Source organism: Dromaius novaehollandiae, chromosome 2 (assembly GCF_036370855.1).
Source record: "Dromaius novaehollandiae isolate bDroNov1 chromosome 2, bDroNov1.hap1, whole genome shotgun sequence".
NCBI classification, from domain to species: domain Eukaryota; kingdom Metazoa; phylum Chordata; class Aves; order Casuariiformes; family Dromaiidae; genus Dromaius; species Dromaius novaehollandiae.
This window is the reverse complement of record NC_088099.1, coordinates 135081579-135095175: the sequence shown is the minus strand read 5'-3', so window position 1 is coordinate 135095175 and position 13597 is coordinate 135081579. Positions and strand designations below refer to the sequence as shown.

The 13597-nt window shown below is 39.2% G+C and overlaps 1 protein-coding gene across 12 annotated transcripts in view; it reads right to left on the bottom strand.

The window, feature by feature from the left end:
* The window catches only part of PLAG1 (PLAG1 zinc finger), a 73419-nt gene that overhangs the window by 13180 nt on the left and 46642 nt on the right, over positions 1–13597 (bottom strand). For 7 of the 12 annotated variants that reach the window (XM_064507519.1, XM_064507518.1, XM_064507524.1 and 4 more), the window contains one exon: positions 7199–13536. In XM_064507519.1, coding sequence (XP_064363589.1) covers positions 12273–13536 — 1264 coding nt within the window. In that variant the 3' untranslated portion in view covers positions 7199–12272. Of the gene's footprint in view, positions 1–2284; positions 7017–7198; positions 13537–13597 lie in introns of those variants that run through there. The other 5 variants (XR_010387964.1, XR_010387965.1, XR_010387963.1 and 2 more) reach the window with 5 other exon arrangements.

Sequence of the window (13597 nt, the reverse complement as noted above, 5' to 3'; positions counted from 1 at the left end):
ACAGCAGAGAGACAACTCCTGCTATAAATTCTCCAAGAACTTCAGCCTTCTCATGGGAGAAGTGTACTTGTTACAGCTTCTTTTCATTAGATTAAGGTAGCAGAGAGGCTTGGAAGGGAAAGTTGGCTGAGGGAGTGGGAAGAAGGATGTATGGACAAAGGGTCTGAGAGTGGGACTGTTAAGCAGGCGGACAATTATAGGAGCATACATAGGGATTTTTGAATGCTGCAGAACACAGTAATGAAATATAAGCTCATAAAACAGAGGGTCACTATTAGGAGTGTTCCCAGATTTCTTTGTCTGAAGTCTCATTTGGGAGGATAGGGTAGACCTTTCATGCCATTTTTTTTCAAAACCCACATCCTCTCCATTCCTTCTGGTTGTCCCTTTTTTAGTAATGTTCTTGTTACCATTTTCTGCTAAAAACCTTTCTGTTCCTGTCTCGGGTTTCAGCCTATAGTGATGATGACTCCTAAGCCCAAGTCATGGAGAGAGCAAGGAATTCATGGCATGGGTGTTGCATTGTTCTTTGGGAATCTACTGAATTCAATTTTGAACATGAAGAGGGGCGTATGTGGGGATCTAAAGAGACTTAATTCAACTTACTCTCTTTTCTCAAGCCGAATGCTGTGGGCTGTAGCAGGGGGACATGGAATTTCTTTCAATGTGAATGCAATTAAAGCACATTTAAAACCAACCAGACTTATATTCTTAATAAACGTGACTTTCCTGTAAGGCAGTCAATGACATGGCACAGTATGTCCCATGAGACACGATCACTGGAGGACGTCCTTGTTGTACTTCACAGCCACACTCAGCTCCAGCGTTACTGTGGGCCTAAGGGGGGGCTGCAGCGCAGCCCTTTGCAGAGCGGAGCAGGGCTGCAAGCCCGCGCTGCTGGGGGCAGCAGCCCCCTTCCCTCAGGGCCGTCCTTCCCAGGGCCACCCACAGCACAGCTCCGGGCACCCACGGAGGCCTCCAACCAGGCAGCTCCCATGTCACTACTCTTGCAACAGCAATGCACGGAGAAAAGAAGCTGTATGAACCAGAATACATTAGCAGCAAACTTAGGCACGTCTGAGCTCCCTGGCTGCTTGAAGTGTCATTGAGAACAAATGTGTAGCAGAGGCTTTTAAAAATGACAACAGGGGAATATACAGTCTGCGTCCCAAAAGCTGCAGTATGTCACAGCCACAACAACCTGTGGCTGCAAGGGGTATGTTCCAGGGCTGCGTGTCGTATTTCTACAAGTAAAATGTATCTGTGTATCTGATGCTGCAACAGCTGCTCAACCTAATCTGTGCTTCAAGCTGAGAAGGAACACAGAACCAGTCCTGCTGAATACATCTGTTTATATTTCAATCATGTATCAAGAACACTTTGTTAGCTATTATTGCTAGTTACTTTTATTGTTCATTGCTTTGCATGACAGAAGAAGATGGCCCTGATACTTTAGGCTTACAGTCTAAAGAGCTGATATGGATATAACATGGCACAACAAAGGATACATACCAAACAGCTATGTCCCTTACTCTTAAAGTGGAATTTGATTTTGATCAAGGTACACACTACTGTTGTGGTTCCTCAGTGGAAAATTTTTGCCTGAAACGTGAAATGGACAGAACTGGAATCTGGAACTGATTTTAGAGAGTTTAAGAGTGTATAATTGTATTCTTCTCCACAATCAATATTTTATTTCTTTGGGCATTTGTTTGGTGTACAATACACCAAACCCTTCAAGGCCTGGGTATTCAGTGGCTTCTAGGAACAGCTTTACAGTATAAAGGTAGCATTGTGTATCTACTAAATTACTTTATAATCTTGCTAAAGGACTCAAATTTATCTCCTAAGTACTTAAATTACAGTCCTACTTTGAAAAAAAAAACATGGTTCCTCAGCCTGTATCATAGTGTTTTCTGAGATTATTTTTCCCCAGTTTTAAATCGAAGTTTTCTTTTTTCTCATTTACTGTCAGTCCCTGTGATCTCAGTTTAGGATTTGATGATCAGGCTACATTCTTTCTTACTCACATAGCATTTTACAGTCCAAATGCTGCTTCCAGTCACAGCTCATTGACCTCTGATGATGTTGCATGAAAGCAGTTCTGATATAATCAATCGCACAGGTGAAAGTGATACCATTATCTGAAGCCAGTCCATACACACAGCGTGCTCTGAGGTTAGGCCACTGCTTAACCGTTTTCTGACTAAAAGCACAAGCCAGAAAAGAATCCAGTTCATACATAGGGTTTGGTTGTTTTGGTGGAAGAAATGACACCTTGGAGTAGCAAATACAAACAAATTTTCATTAAAGAAGTCAGAATGCAAAGAACAACTACATTTACAAGAATTGTGACACTATTTTACAGCTGATCTTTAGAACGGAGCCATAATAATAAACACTTACAAAGATTAAACCCTAGTTTATAAATAACAAGATCAAGTTTCAAACACACATTGCCAAACAGTTGCCTGTTGCTTTTTTCCTCCCCAGTAAGGTTACTCTGTGTGTTCAAGAGTAGGAAGCAAAGGTTCTCGTTACCACAAAGCACTGAGGTTTTAACTGAAGGCACTAGCAAGGCAGATGAGGTTTCACAGCCAACTTACTGTGGCCTCACTGACCACCAGTGGACCAGGGATCACAATTTGGGACCTGCTGCTGTGCATTAATATCACACTTGCAAAAGAGCACTGTGAGACAAGCTAAGAGAATCTAAACTTAAGTATAAAGATGATATAATGTGAAATACAGGCTCCGATGCACAGCAATACTTTCTGGCCAGGTGAGGCAAGTCGCTATCCAGGCAGGTTTACTGCTGTCCTATGGCTGGCCCCTTATGCAGTATTTTCAGTGAAATTGTCCAAGATTGTTTTTGCAGTCTTGCCCCTGTAGCAAAGCTGATTAATAGCCTTGCTGGGTCACAGGGAGATAAAGAGTAATGGTGGTATTTGAGACTTGTAGCTTAGGGACTAGAAAACAGCTTTAATGCTTAATAAGAAAAATGGACCACTGTAGCAAAGGGCCTAGGGGATAATGTTAGTGCTATTCTACCACTTGGTGATAGCTGCTTTCCCAGGTACAACAGATTTAATACTGATGCCTAGGGCTGAATTCTTATGTTGAAGAGGAGGATGCTGATCACATTATGTGTTAGGGGGCCAGGCTATCCCAGCAGCTCACACAGTGTCATGAACACAGATAATACCCACCTCCAGTTCCCCTACTCTTCAAAACACACAGCTGCAGCAAGCATGGTAGCTCCTTGCAAACACCACATCTACAGGGTGTTGCAAAAAGGGGAGGAGGTAGGAGGACCAGCTAAATTCAGTTGCTCTGCAGTAATAATCTGGGCACTCTGGTGGGCCACAGCAGATTATCAGAGGCTGCCATGAGTTAAAGGGTATTAAAAATGCCTGATTAAAATGTTTCATACTGTTTGACTACGTGGTTATGTGGTTTGCATCAGTGAACAGGCAGAAGCTTGCTGTAAAAATACTGCTGAAGCAAAACATGCCTAAGCTGAATGAAGCACAGAAAACTACTGAGAAATCCTGTAGTACTTTATGGGCATAACAAGCCATGCACTGACAAAGTAAAAGAGGAAACACAGTTTTTAGGTGACGACAGACATCAACAAGTTTGGGGTTTTAGTCTATGTTTACTTGTCATTAGTGTTTGTTTGATATTTGATATTCTTACATTATAGCTTGGATGTTGCTCGATTATGGCATGCCCCTCTACCCATACAGATTCTGTGTTTTATTTTCACCTTCAATTTAAATACTTGTGAGGAAACTTAAGGATCTACCCATGACTCTGTGTGTCACAATTTAATACAAAAGCCATAAGCCTGAGATGAGCTTAATTTCAACTGCACAGCCTACAGAACTTTTCTCCTGAAATTGTATCTAATACTACACAAGGATAGCTGACAAACACCTTCCTTGCAGAAGTTTGTGCACCCCACAGATAAATTGCTGTCTCTCATAGATTAATCAAGTATTTGGAAGAAACTCTTCCAACTTGCTTAGGAAACCAAATGTGTTAACTAGGAGATACCTTTAGAAACCACACGACCCATTTTTTGGACTCATGAAACACAAAAACTTCTGACAAACTATTTGATGTAAAACAAAACAAAACTCATTTCTCAACTTTTGCAGGTTTGATTGCTTACCTCCGCCCCATATATATACACACACACATAAATATATAAAAGCTTAAGCAGCTTTCTGAAACTGTCACTATTCTAGTACTCTTCATTATTTTACATGCATCAAGCAGAGTTCGGACTGACTACATGAAAATGACAGAACAAATCATTCTTCTCCATACATTGCAGTTTAGTGCAACAGTTAAAATTAGTGACATGCACAAACTAGGAAGGATCCATGCAAACGATTTCTAAACCAACCACAGAATGCATTGTTATAGTCCTGTTTTCAGAGTGTTCAGCTGTTAGCTAGCATCTTTTTCAGTCCACTCTTAGGCAAACTAGCTTTGTAGCTGGTGATAATACGGCACAAATATCCCTGAAGGAGACAAGGTTTTTGAGTGAGAATGACATTGAAGTATACACAACTGTTAATTATGTTTTTAAAATACATGTCCCTCTGAAAACATTCATTCCTTGAAAACATACAGGCCTTTATAAGAAGTAAGTATAATTTTGTAAAATAAAAATACTGGGCGAGGTGTTACACACTGTACTGATTAGTGGTAGAGAAAGTTTGTATTGAATTACCTGGGATATAACACATGAGCTGGAACATATCACTTCATATGATTTCCACGGTCTGTCATTTTTAACATCACTCTATCCACTGTTGTTAGAAAATGGAAATCTAGGGTTGCTGTTTCTTTGTTAAAGGCCATAGCTCATAACGATATGCAGCAGTTAATCCTCTAAAACACTTCTAAGCACAGACTAAATTTTATTATAGAGCTTATATTGCTGAGCTACTTGCTGCCTGTTTATGAGCACAAAGCCTTGCTGTGCCAACTACAGCAAGTGCCACTTTGGAAAACTTATTTTCTATCTAATTTAATACAATGTTTTAATTTGCAAAGCCGGGAAGCCAACACCATGTAGCTGCTCAGCGCCTGCTACACCAGCAGCAGCTCTGGATCACTGCTTTAGACTTCTCTGATAAACATTCTTCAACCCAGGGCATGCTTATATGTGAGGAGGAAAAAAAGGGAAGTGAAGGGGGAAGGTAGAATAGTCTTTCTCTTCCATTCCTGGAGGACAGTGAGACCAGATACACAGAGGATACTGGGGTCTCATTCTTCACAGCTTTACTCAAGATGTTGCCTGTCTACTGTACTTCCCAATGTGAGTTTTGGAAAGGGTGGCTAGAACAGAGAGAGAGGGGGAGGAAAATGCTTGTGGTTCAGTACAACTCCGGTGATCTTTCCACATGTCTTTTTCAACAATGCATAATCCCTTTTCTTCGCTAAGGAAGAAGCAAGATGAGAAAATGAACTCACAGAGCTTGACAGTCCCTTATCACATAAGAAAAATCCTTAACTTACCATTTTATTTTTCTCTACTCTTCCAGGAATAGAGATGGTACACCTGGACTTTGTACCCACTTGGCTACTAGAGAAGAAAGAATTTAGTTGTTCTTTTAAGCAGTATGAATATGTTGAAAGGAAAATACACAAAATACCCTTCCCTGTTGGGCCCTGCCAGTTCACATGATGCATAAGAAGACTCGAGGTTCTAGTCATGGCTAGCATTTCATCCTTTGGAGAGTACAACTGTCCATATCCAATCCCTCCTCCAAGTCTTGGAAGAAGCCCTTGAAGGTAACAGGGGAAGCTCTACAGGGAATCTGCCAACATTTATCTCTGGATATAACATAGGTATCATCCATCCATGCAGCCATATTCCACTTATCACAGAGACTGACAAAGTTTCCAGGGGCTGTCAGTGTGGAAGGAGGACATACTAATTCAGCAGTGGTGGACAAGACTAGCAATGATAGCAAGACAATGCGGTGGTTTTCTGTCTGTGGGGAAAATAAATGGTTTTGCAGAGCCTTTAATATCTAAATGGCCTACTATGGATTTTTTTTCATCTTCCTTCTATATCAATTAAGCGCGTTTGGACAATAAAGAGATGATGACAGGAACCTCATCTGCCTGTATCTGTAGAACTTTTGGCTCATATTTAATATAATATGGCCAACCCTCCCAAACAAGTTAGAAGGCTGTGACACAGAAGTGGTGAGTCTGTTCAGAGGAAAGGCGCACGGATAACAAGGAAGGAAAAATTCCGTGTAGGGAGAAGGCAAAAGCCAACAATTCTCTACAACAATAATTCATCTCAGACAGGGGTACAGGAAGAAATCTAAAAAATAACGAATTCAAAGAGAAGAACCCAAAAGCAGGAAAACACAGACAGTGCTGACGATATTAACAAAATGCAGTCCTGAAAGCAAATGAAACATGAATTTGAAACAGCCACATGGCAAATGCTAGTCTCTTACTTTTCTGGCAAACAGCCTATGCTAGTGAAACGACTGTATGGAAGCAGCACAGAGGCAATTGTCTGCAGTTGTGTGTAGGCTGCTCTTGTCTCAACGCGCTGGAGCCAGACTTCTTAGTGAGGCTTCAACTGCAGCGCTCCAGGCAGACGGGAGGTCTGTGGGACACGGCAACGCAAAGAGGCTTCTCCCAGTAACATTTCAGTGACACATACACCATGTCCAAAACATGCCACACCTGTATAATTCACCATAAAACTATAACAATCAATATAAATTACTTCCATTAATGTAAAGTGATGGAGAATCACTCACCTACTTCTCTCAAATAGCCAGTCCCCCTGTAAAAACCCCAAACTCACCTTCCAGTTTCTCACAGCAAGTTCCAAAGTGCAACTTGGTGGCAAGCTCAGTCATGTCTTTCAATTCAGATCTGTCTTGTCACAGATAAATTAGCATCATCCAATTTGTTCCTTGGTGAAATCATGAAACGCAGATACTTATGCTGCAAGATTTTCTGAAAAACTGACATTTTACCAGTCATAAATTAGAAATACTGTTACACCTTTGCAAAATCAAAGTAATTACACCCAGCAAACTGGATGTATTCTATTATTACTTATTGTAATTCCTGCACTCTATAATTATTTACTGTAATTCCAAACATGCAGATCACAATTATCTATTAAAATGCCAGGCATACGTGATTCATTAACTAAAACCATTCTGTAATTTTATTGATATATTTTGTGGAGTTCACATATTTTTGTACAGCAAACATAACACTGTAGGCCACAAGAAGCTGCAGCACTATTGTTTAATAGCAGCAAGGTATATTTTATAATCAGGGTATGTGGACAATAAATAGTCTGTTTCTTTGGATGTGAATGTTTAAAATGAAGTTCTGCTGCAGCTTCATAATGTGATTGCTATTTTACAGAGCTTATACACAAAAATATATATGCAATCTTTTTGTCTATATTTTATACAAATACAACAGTAGTTTGTGAATACATTTTAAAGTACATATACATGATAAGCAACTCGATTTCCCATATCACAGGATAGCAAATTTTAAATGCAAGAAACATATACAAATTCAGTCTGGAATGCAGGGTTTTCTGTGTTCATTTTTTCTCTATTTTTGACTCAAAACTTTTATCATTAAAACATTTTAGCAAACAAGTCCAAACAATCTTTTCACTAGCTAAAAATATAATTTCAGCAATCTGAGTCAGGTTTGGGTGTGTCATCATTCCCCAATATACTTTCCCAGTTTTTACCTAAAGTCAAAGGCTTTTAGTAACATATAGTATGTTCTTCACTCCACACCATATAAAAAGCCCACATTTTATTTTAACTAACAGTCATCTTCTAATTTTGTGAACAAGAGCTGGGCTGTCAGCGTTTAAATTTGCATGTCCAAAATTTTACTTTTGCAAGTGCATATGAATACATTGTGGTGTTGTACAAAGTTCATTAATGACAAATTAAGTCACAGTATAAAAATATATCATACAACTATAGGTCTAGTATAGTCCTTTTTTCTATGGGTAAAAATACATCTGAATGAGACAGGGAGGTTTGTAGCACCATGACAGGAGTTGTATCCCAAGTTACATTAGCAGCATGATCCAATATAACAATATTGCAGGAGTGTTTCTGAGGAGATAAACATTCACTCTGGTTCAACTGTACCACTGAAGCTTATACTGAAAAGTGTTTACATATGATTAGCAATAGTTCTGTGTCACTTCCAGGGCTAGATAACTGTTATCAAAAGACACTGCCTTCCAACAAAATAAGACACCCTTATTACATAAAAACTTTGGGACTGTCCTAACACACTTTGAATTACTGTGGCATTATTTCTTTCTTGGGTGCAATGCTAAGTAGGCTGTGGTTTTACTAGTACACTGGGAAGATGCAGGATGGGCAGCTAAGTCTGTACAATTTACTTCATAGCAGACAAGTACATGTATTTCAGAGGCTTATCTATAGACTGAGAAGACTATAGGAGGAGCTGCTAAACCAGTGTATGAGACAGACATAACCAAGGATGCAATCCTGCTCCCCTTGACGTTTATGGATGCAGGATCAGGCCCTAAGTTAACTTTAGACAGCAGCATAGCGATGATAGGACATGATAAAAACATCTATGTCAAATACTGCATGTTAAATATTTTTGCAATAGTTTATCATCTGCAACTCCAGAGGACACAGTTTACAACTGGTGAGGATGAACTCCTAATTTTTTTTGACTGGTATTCTAAATGGCAGTAGAAGACAGTGTAGTTTGAAACATGTAAACCTAGTAAAAACCATTGTAAAACCCTTAAGAAAGACACACTGGTTCTGTGCAATATAGCAAATTGATAAGAAAACACTGTAAAAATGTACCTGTTTAAAATTACAATGTCTACCATTTTGTACACAAAGCATTATACCAAAGGCCTACATATATGTAATCTAATGGCACTTGAAACAAATTATAATAAAAGGTTTTATAATAAAAAGCATAACCTGTAAGAAATTTTCTTAAAAGGTTTAGGTTTTCTTTTTGAAAGTGCTATATCTTGTAATATGTGTAACATAGAGGTTGACCAAGCTTTATTTTAAAAAATATTGGCCTATAATACATGTTTAGCTCACTAGGCAAATGATCCTGAAAATATGTACTCTTAACATTCATTATTAGCTTAATAAAGCAATCAGCTCTGGCTCATGTTTCAGTCAGTATATGGTTTTTAAAAACCGCTACTGCCAAATTAACAATAAATCACTCTATTCCACAATTTACTACTAAATAAAGCACAAGCAACAAGTACACAAAAATATATATATATTTTTTAAAAAAACCTTACTAGAAGTTTAGAAGTTGCAGAAAGAGTGGTGCACGATCAGCCAGCCCTCCCCCCTCCCTCGAAGAATCAGTCTGAAATCTAGAAAACAGGGTTTTAAAAAATGACATTTTAGTAGTGGCCAATAACGACTCTGCCTAAATAAGATTCGAAAGCACTAACGTGTTAGTATTGCTTACAGTGTCAATCCGCTTCCACGTAACCATACGTCCTAGTTCAGTGGCAAACATAGCTAACATAGCCACCAAGTGAAACCCTGACTGAATGAGGTTCAATATCTTGTCTGAGGTCCCTACTTCTCAAGTGAAATGTCTGTCTAACTGTGAAGTGAAATATCAATCCCCTTTCAGGGAGCTAAGGCACTAAGAAAGTAGTAGAGGTTCTGACTATGTACTAAGAAATGGGTGTTGGCAAAGTGTCTGTTGTTTTTTTATCAAGTCTAATCAGCAACTGAGACTGATAAACAGATGGCATTGCCTTTCGCTAAATGTCAGATACACCACATCAAATCCCTTCAGCAGCGTGGCGATTAGTCTGTCAGAATATCCCGCTCTGGCAGTGGCAGCAAAGATTAAACTAATTTGCAACACTCGGAGAAGTGACTTCCTCTGCGCCTGAGCAGAAACTCCTGACAGATTTGAAATTCGTGATGTGTGTACGTGCAGCCGTGCAGTGCCCGGAGCAAGCAGCCCTGTCCATGAGGGCTGCCAGCGCCTCCGCCGCCCGACGCTCTCGGGCACGACGGGCAGCGCGGGCGATGCTGACTGCTCGCTCTGCCCCTGGACTCCATGGGCAGTCGCGGGTGCTCAGCTCCACGCAGGACACAGCCCACTGGAGGAACCAAGTCCCTTTACCTTCACCTCAAACTGATGTAACAGATCGAGAATAAAACCAGGTTCCTCCTATGTGCTTTTGTGGTTGCTGACTGAAACTAGAATTACATTCTGTTCCATTTGCCTTGTGCTGTTTGTCTATAAGTGTTTTCCTGTCCTTTAAAAAGGTGACGAGAAAAAAGCAATATTGAACAAATCATTCAACTAAAGATGTAAGTAAGCAAGCAATCTGTTTCATAGAAACCAGAGGAAGCAGTCCTGAAGCAGAGCTAAAAGCCCACTCTGAGATAATATGCTCCTAAGCCCAAAATCTAGGAGTAGTTTGCAGAATTTGAAAAGGTATTTTCCTTATTAATACATCCTTATTTTAATGCCTTTGGAACACAAACACATTTATAAAAATGTTATCTTTCAGTAATAAAATTTAAATACACATATGTATAAAATAGTAAAACTACACCTGCATATTGCTCCTAGAATTAAAAAAAAAAAGTAGGAGCTACTGATAAAATATCTGGAGCATAAGCTCCTTAAATGGGAGCAACTTTTGTTTCTGTGAAGTATATATTTAGTTTAACCACTTAAAACCTTATATGAATCCTCATTACTGTTTGAGAGATATTAATGTACTTGGTTTCTATTTTTTAATTCCTTGTACAAAAATGACAAGGAAAAGAATGTTAGTATTGAATTACAGCAAATCTAGTTTGCTTTCACGCATCACAGTTTTTTTTTTTTCCCTCTTTTGGTTATTAGGGGTTGGGGAATAGAATATATTGTATTAGGTAAAAGTGGTGTAAGCAATATGCTTTTACTTCACTCCTAAGAGTCCTGTCTTTAAATCTTGGCAACGGGCAAAACGTCCCTAACCAAGTACCCAGGTGTAGAAAGCGTGATTAACATCTAACTTGTTGCTTAGGAGGACATAACACACCATGTAACACAACTGAAAAGATCATTCCAATAAAAAAAAAAAGGTATTTGCAAATTTACATTCACTCTCTGACTGCACGCTAGTATTGAACTGACAATAGATAAACACTTTCTGGCTGGACTTGACCCACCCTTTGGCGGTGGCAGCTGGGAGAAAACTGATGCCTACAAATGTGAATACACTGTTGGAAGATTCCTATGCAGTACTCTTTCTATGCCACTACACAGAAAAAACAGCAAGTTAAGAATTAAAACAAAAACTGCGACAAAATATTCTGCATTACTAAATTACAACACTTTTATATTTCAAGATCAGCCATTGTTTTTGCCTGTTTCCCTCTACCAGAGTCATCAAAGCACAACACAGTTCCAATTTCAGCTGGAAACATTTGTCATTTAGCAAGCAGAGATTCTCTCAAATTCTGTTAAATCATGCTTTTAGAAAATTAAACTAAATTTCTTTTCTTCCAATATTTCTAACAGGCCACAGCAATTTAAGCCAGAAAATGGCCAATTTTATAATGACTTCAATACAAGTCAAAACGTTATATATATCTACGTGTGTATATATGGACTTCTATATATACACACAAGTTTTCAGAAAAATCTGATTTATATATCTATTTTAAAAATTTAGATTTGCCATAATAGGACAGATCAGATGGTGCTGTTGGGGAAGGGGGTTTTTTTGGAAAAGGGCTGGGGGATTTTTTTCCCCAAATCTTCAGGAATCTGTGCGATATATATTTTAACTGGATTATCTGCAAATATTAAAATACATAAAAGGTAAAAATGGTAGTTCTACCACTGAAGTCAACAAAACAGAATAACTGATGCAGCTGGAAAAGTTTTTTTAAAAGTATTAGTGTAAAAAGTTTGGTAGGGATGACTTTCTATTGAATATTTTAAGTGTGTGTCAATTGGCAGTGAAAATGAAAACAATACAATGAGACTTTTTTAAAAAACAAAGTAAACAGTTAGAATAAACACTTTCAAACATTTTTAAAAAGTTAATTTAAATTTCTTACTGGCTTCATGAGATCGGTACTGTACAAAAGCAGAGAATTTATAATGTCTTATCGTAGGCACTAAGTTAAAAATGGTCACCTAAGGCATTTCTACAAATAGACAGTAATAAGCCAGCTTTGTACATCCTATTGGAAAGCTTGATGAAATCGTGGTAGGGTGGTGGTTGTGCTTAGACTGCTTGTGAAAGCTGCTGACAATGAGTGCAGAGACCCAAGACCTATACTATTGCTAGGATCTTGTGGATCCTGTGTTTGTGGTGGAAGTTGAGTCATAGAAGAATGTGCCTCCTCTTGCGTATAACTCATTCCGAGGTTTCCCACTGAAACGGAAGGATTATAGGGAGGGCCATTTACAGGTATGAAGTTGAACAGCTGAGAAAAGTCCAATGATGGGGTGTTTAGAGGTTCGCTAATAGAAACAGAGCTCTTGGAAAGGGAAACCTCCCCAGACCCATCATCTAGTGGCCCTACTTGTGGATCCAGCCCTAGTTTTGATGAAGATGCTTGAGAATCCTGGGATGAAGAAGGCATACCACTTTGCAACTCCATTAAGTAACTTTCAATTTCCCCTTTTAATGGCTGTTCTTTTTCAGGCATAGAAATTGCGTATGAGGTAGAACTGAGCGGATATTTCAAAGATAGCTGGTGAGAAGGGTGGACAGATTCCATATCGATAGGACAAGGCATTCCCAAAGGTAACGATGTGGCAACCATTTGGTGTGCAGATGCAGAACTCTGCATGGACTGAATCTGAGTGTTGTAGAGATTTAATTGCAAAGTGTTTGTAAATGGCTTTGATGTCAGTTCACTGGAAGGTAAAGACATCACTGGAAGCAGCTCATCCTTAATAGGCACAGAAACGTTGCAGGTAAAGGGATCTAGAAGGTCCATTGGCTCTGTTTTGACCTTCAAAAGTTCTTGGTTGTGACTTTTCTTCATGTGGCGTGTTAGGTGATCCTTCCGCCCAAATCTCTGTGCACAATATTGACAGAGGAAGTCCTTTCTTCCAGTGTGCACTACCATGTGTCTACGGACATCCTTTCGGGTGTAGAACCGACGATCACAGTGCTCACACTGGTGTTTTTTCTCCTTCACTCCACCCGATGACTTGCCTGCATGAGTTTTTAGGTGCTCCAGCAGCACTCCTGTGCTTTCAAAAGTCTGCAAACATACCTTACAGGTGAGGTCACCGCTTGTTGCGGCATGCAAAGCCAGGTGACGTTTGAACCCAAGCTTGGTATTGTAGTTCTTTCCACATTCTTCACACTTAAAGGCCTCTTTGTTGGGATTGTGTGTATGTAGGTGATTCTTTAGGTGATCTTTTCGGTGAAACATTTTCTCACAATAATTACACTTGTGGGTTTTCTCAGGAGAATGAGTAGCCATATGCCTTTAAACACAGATATATTCTGTAAGTAATTATTTTGATGAAAAAGATACATGTGTTCATT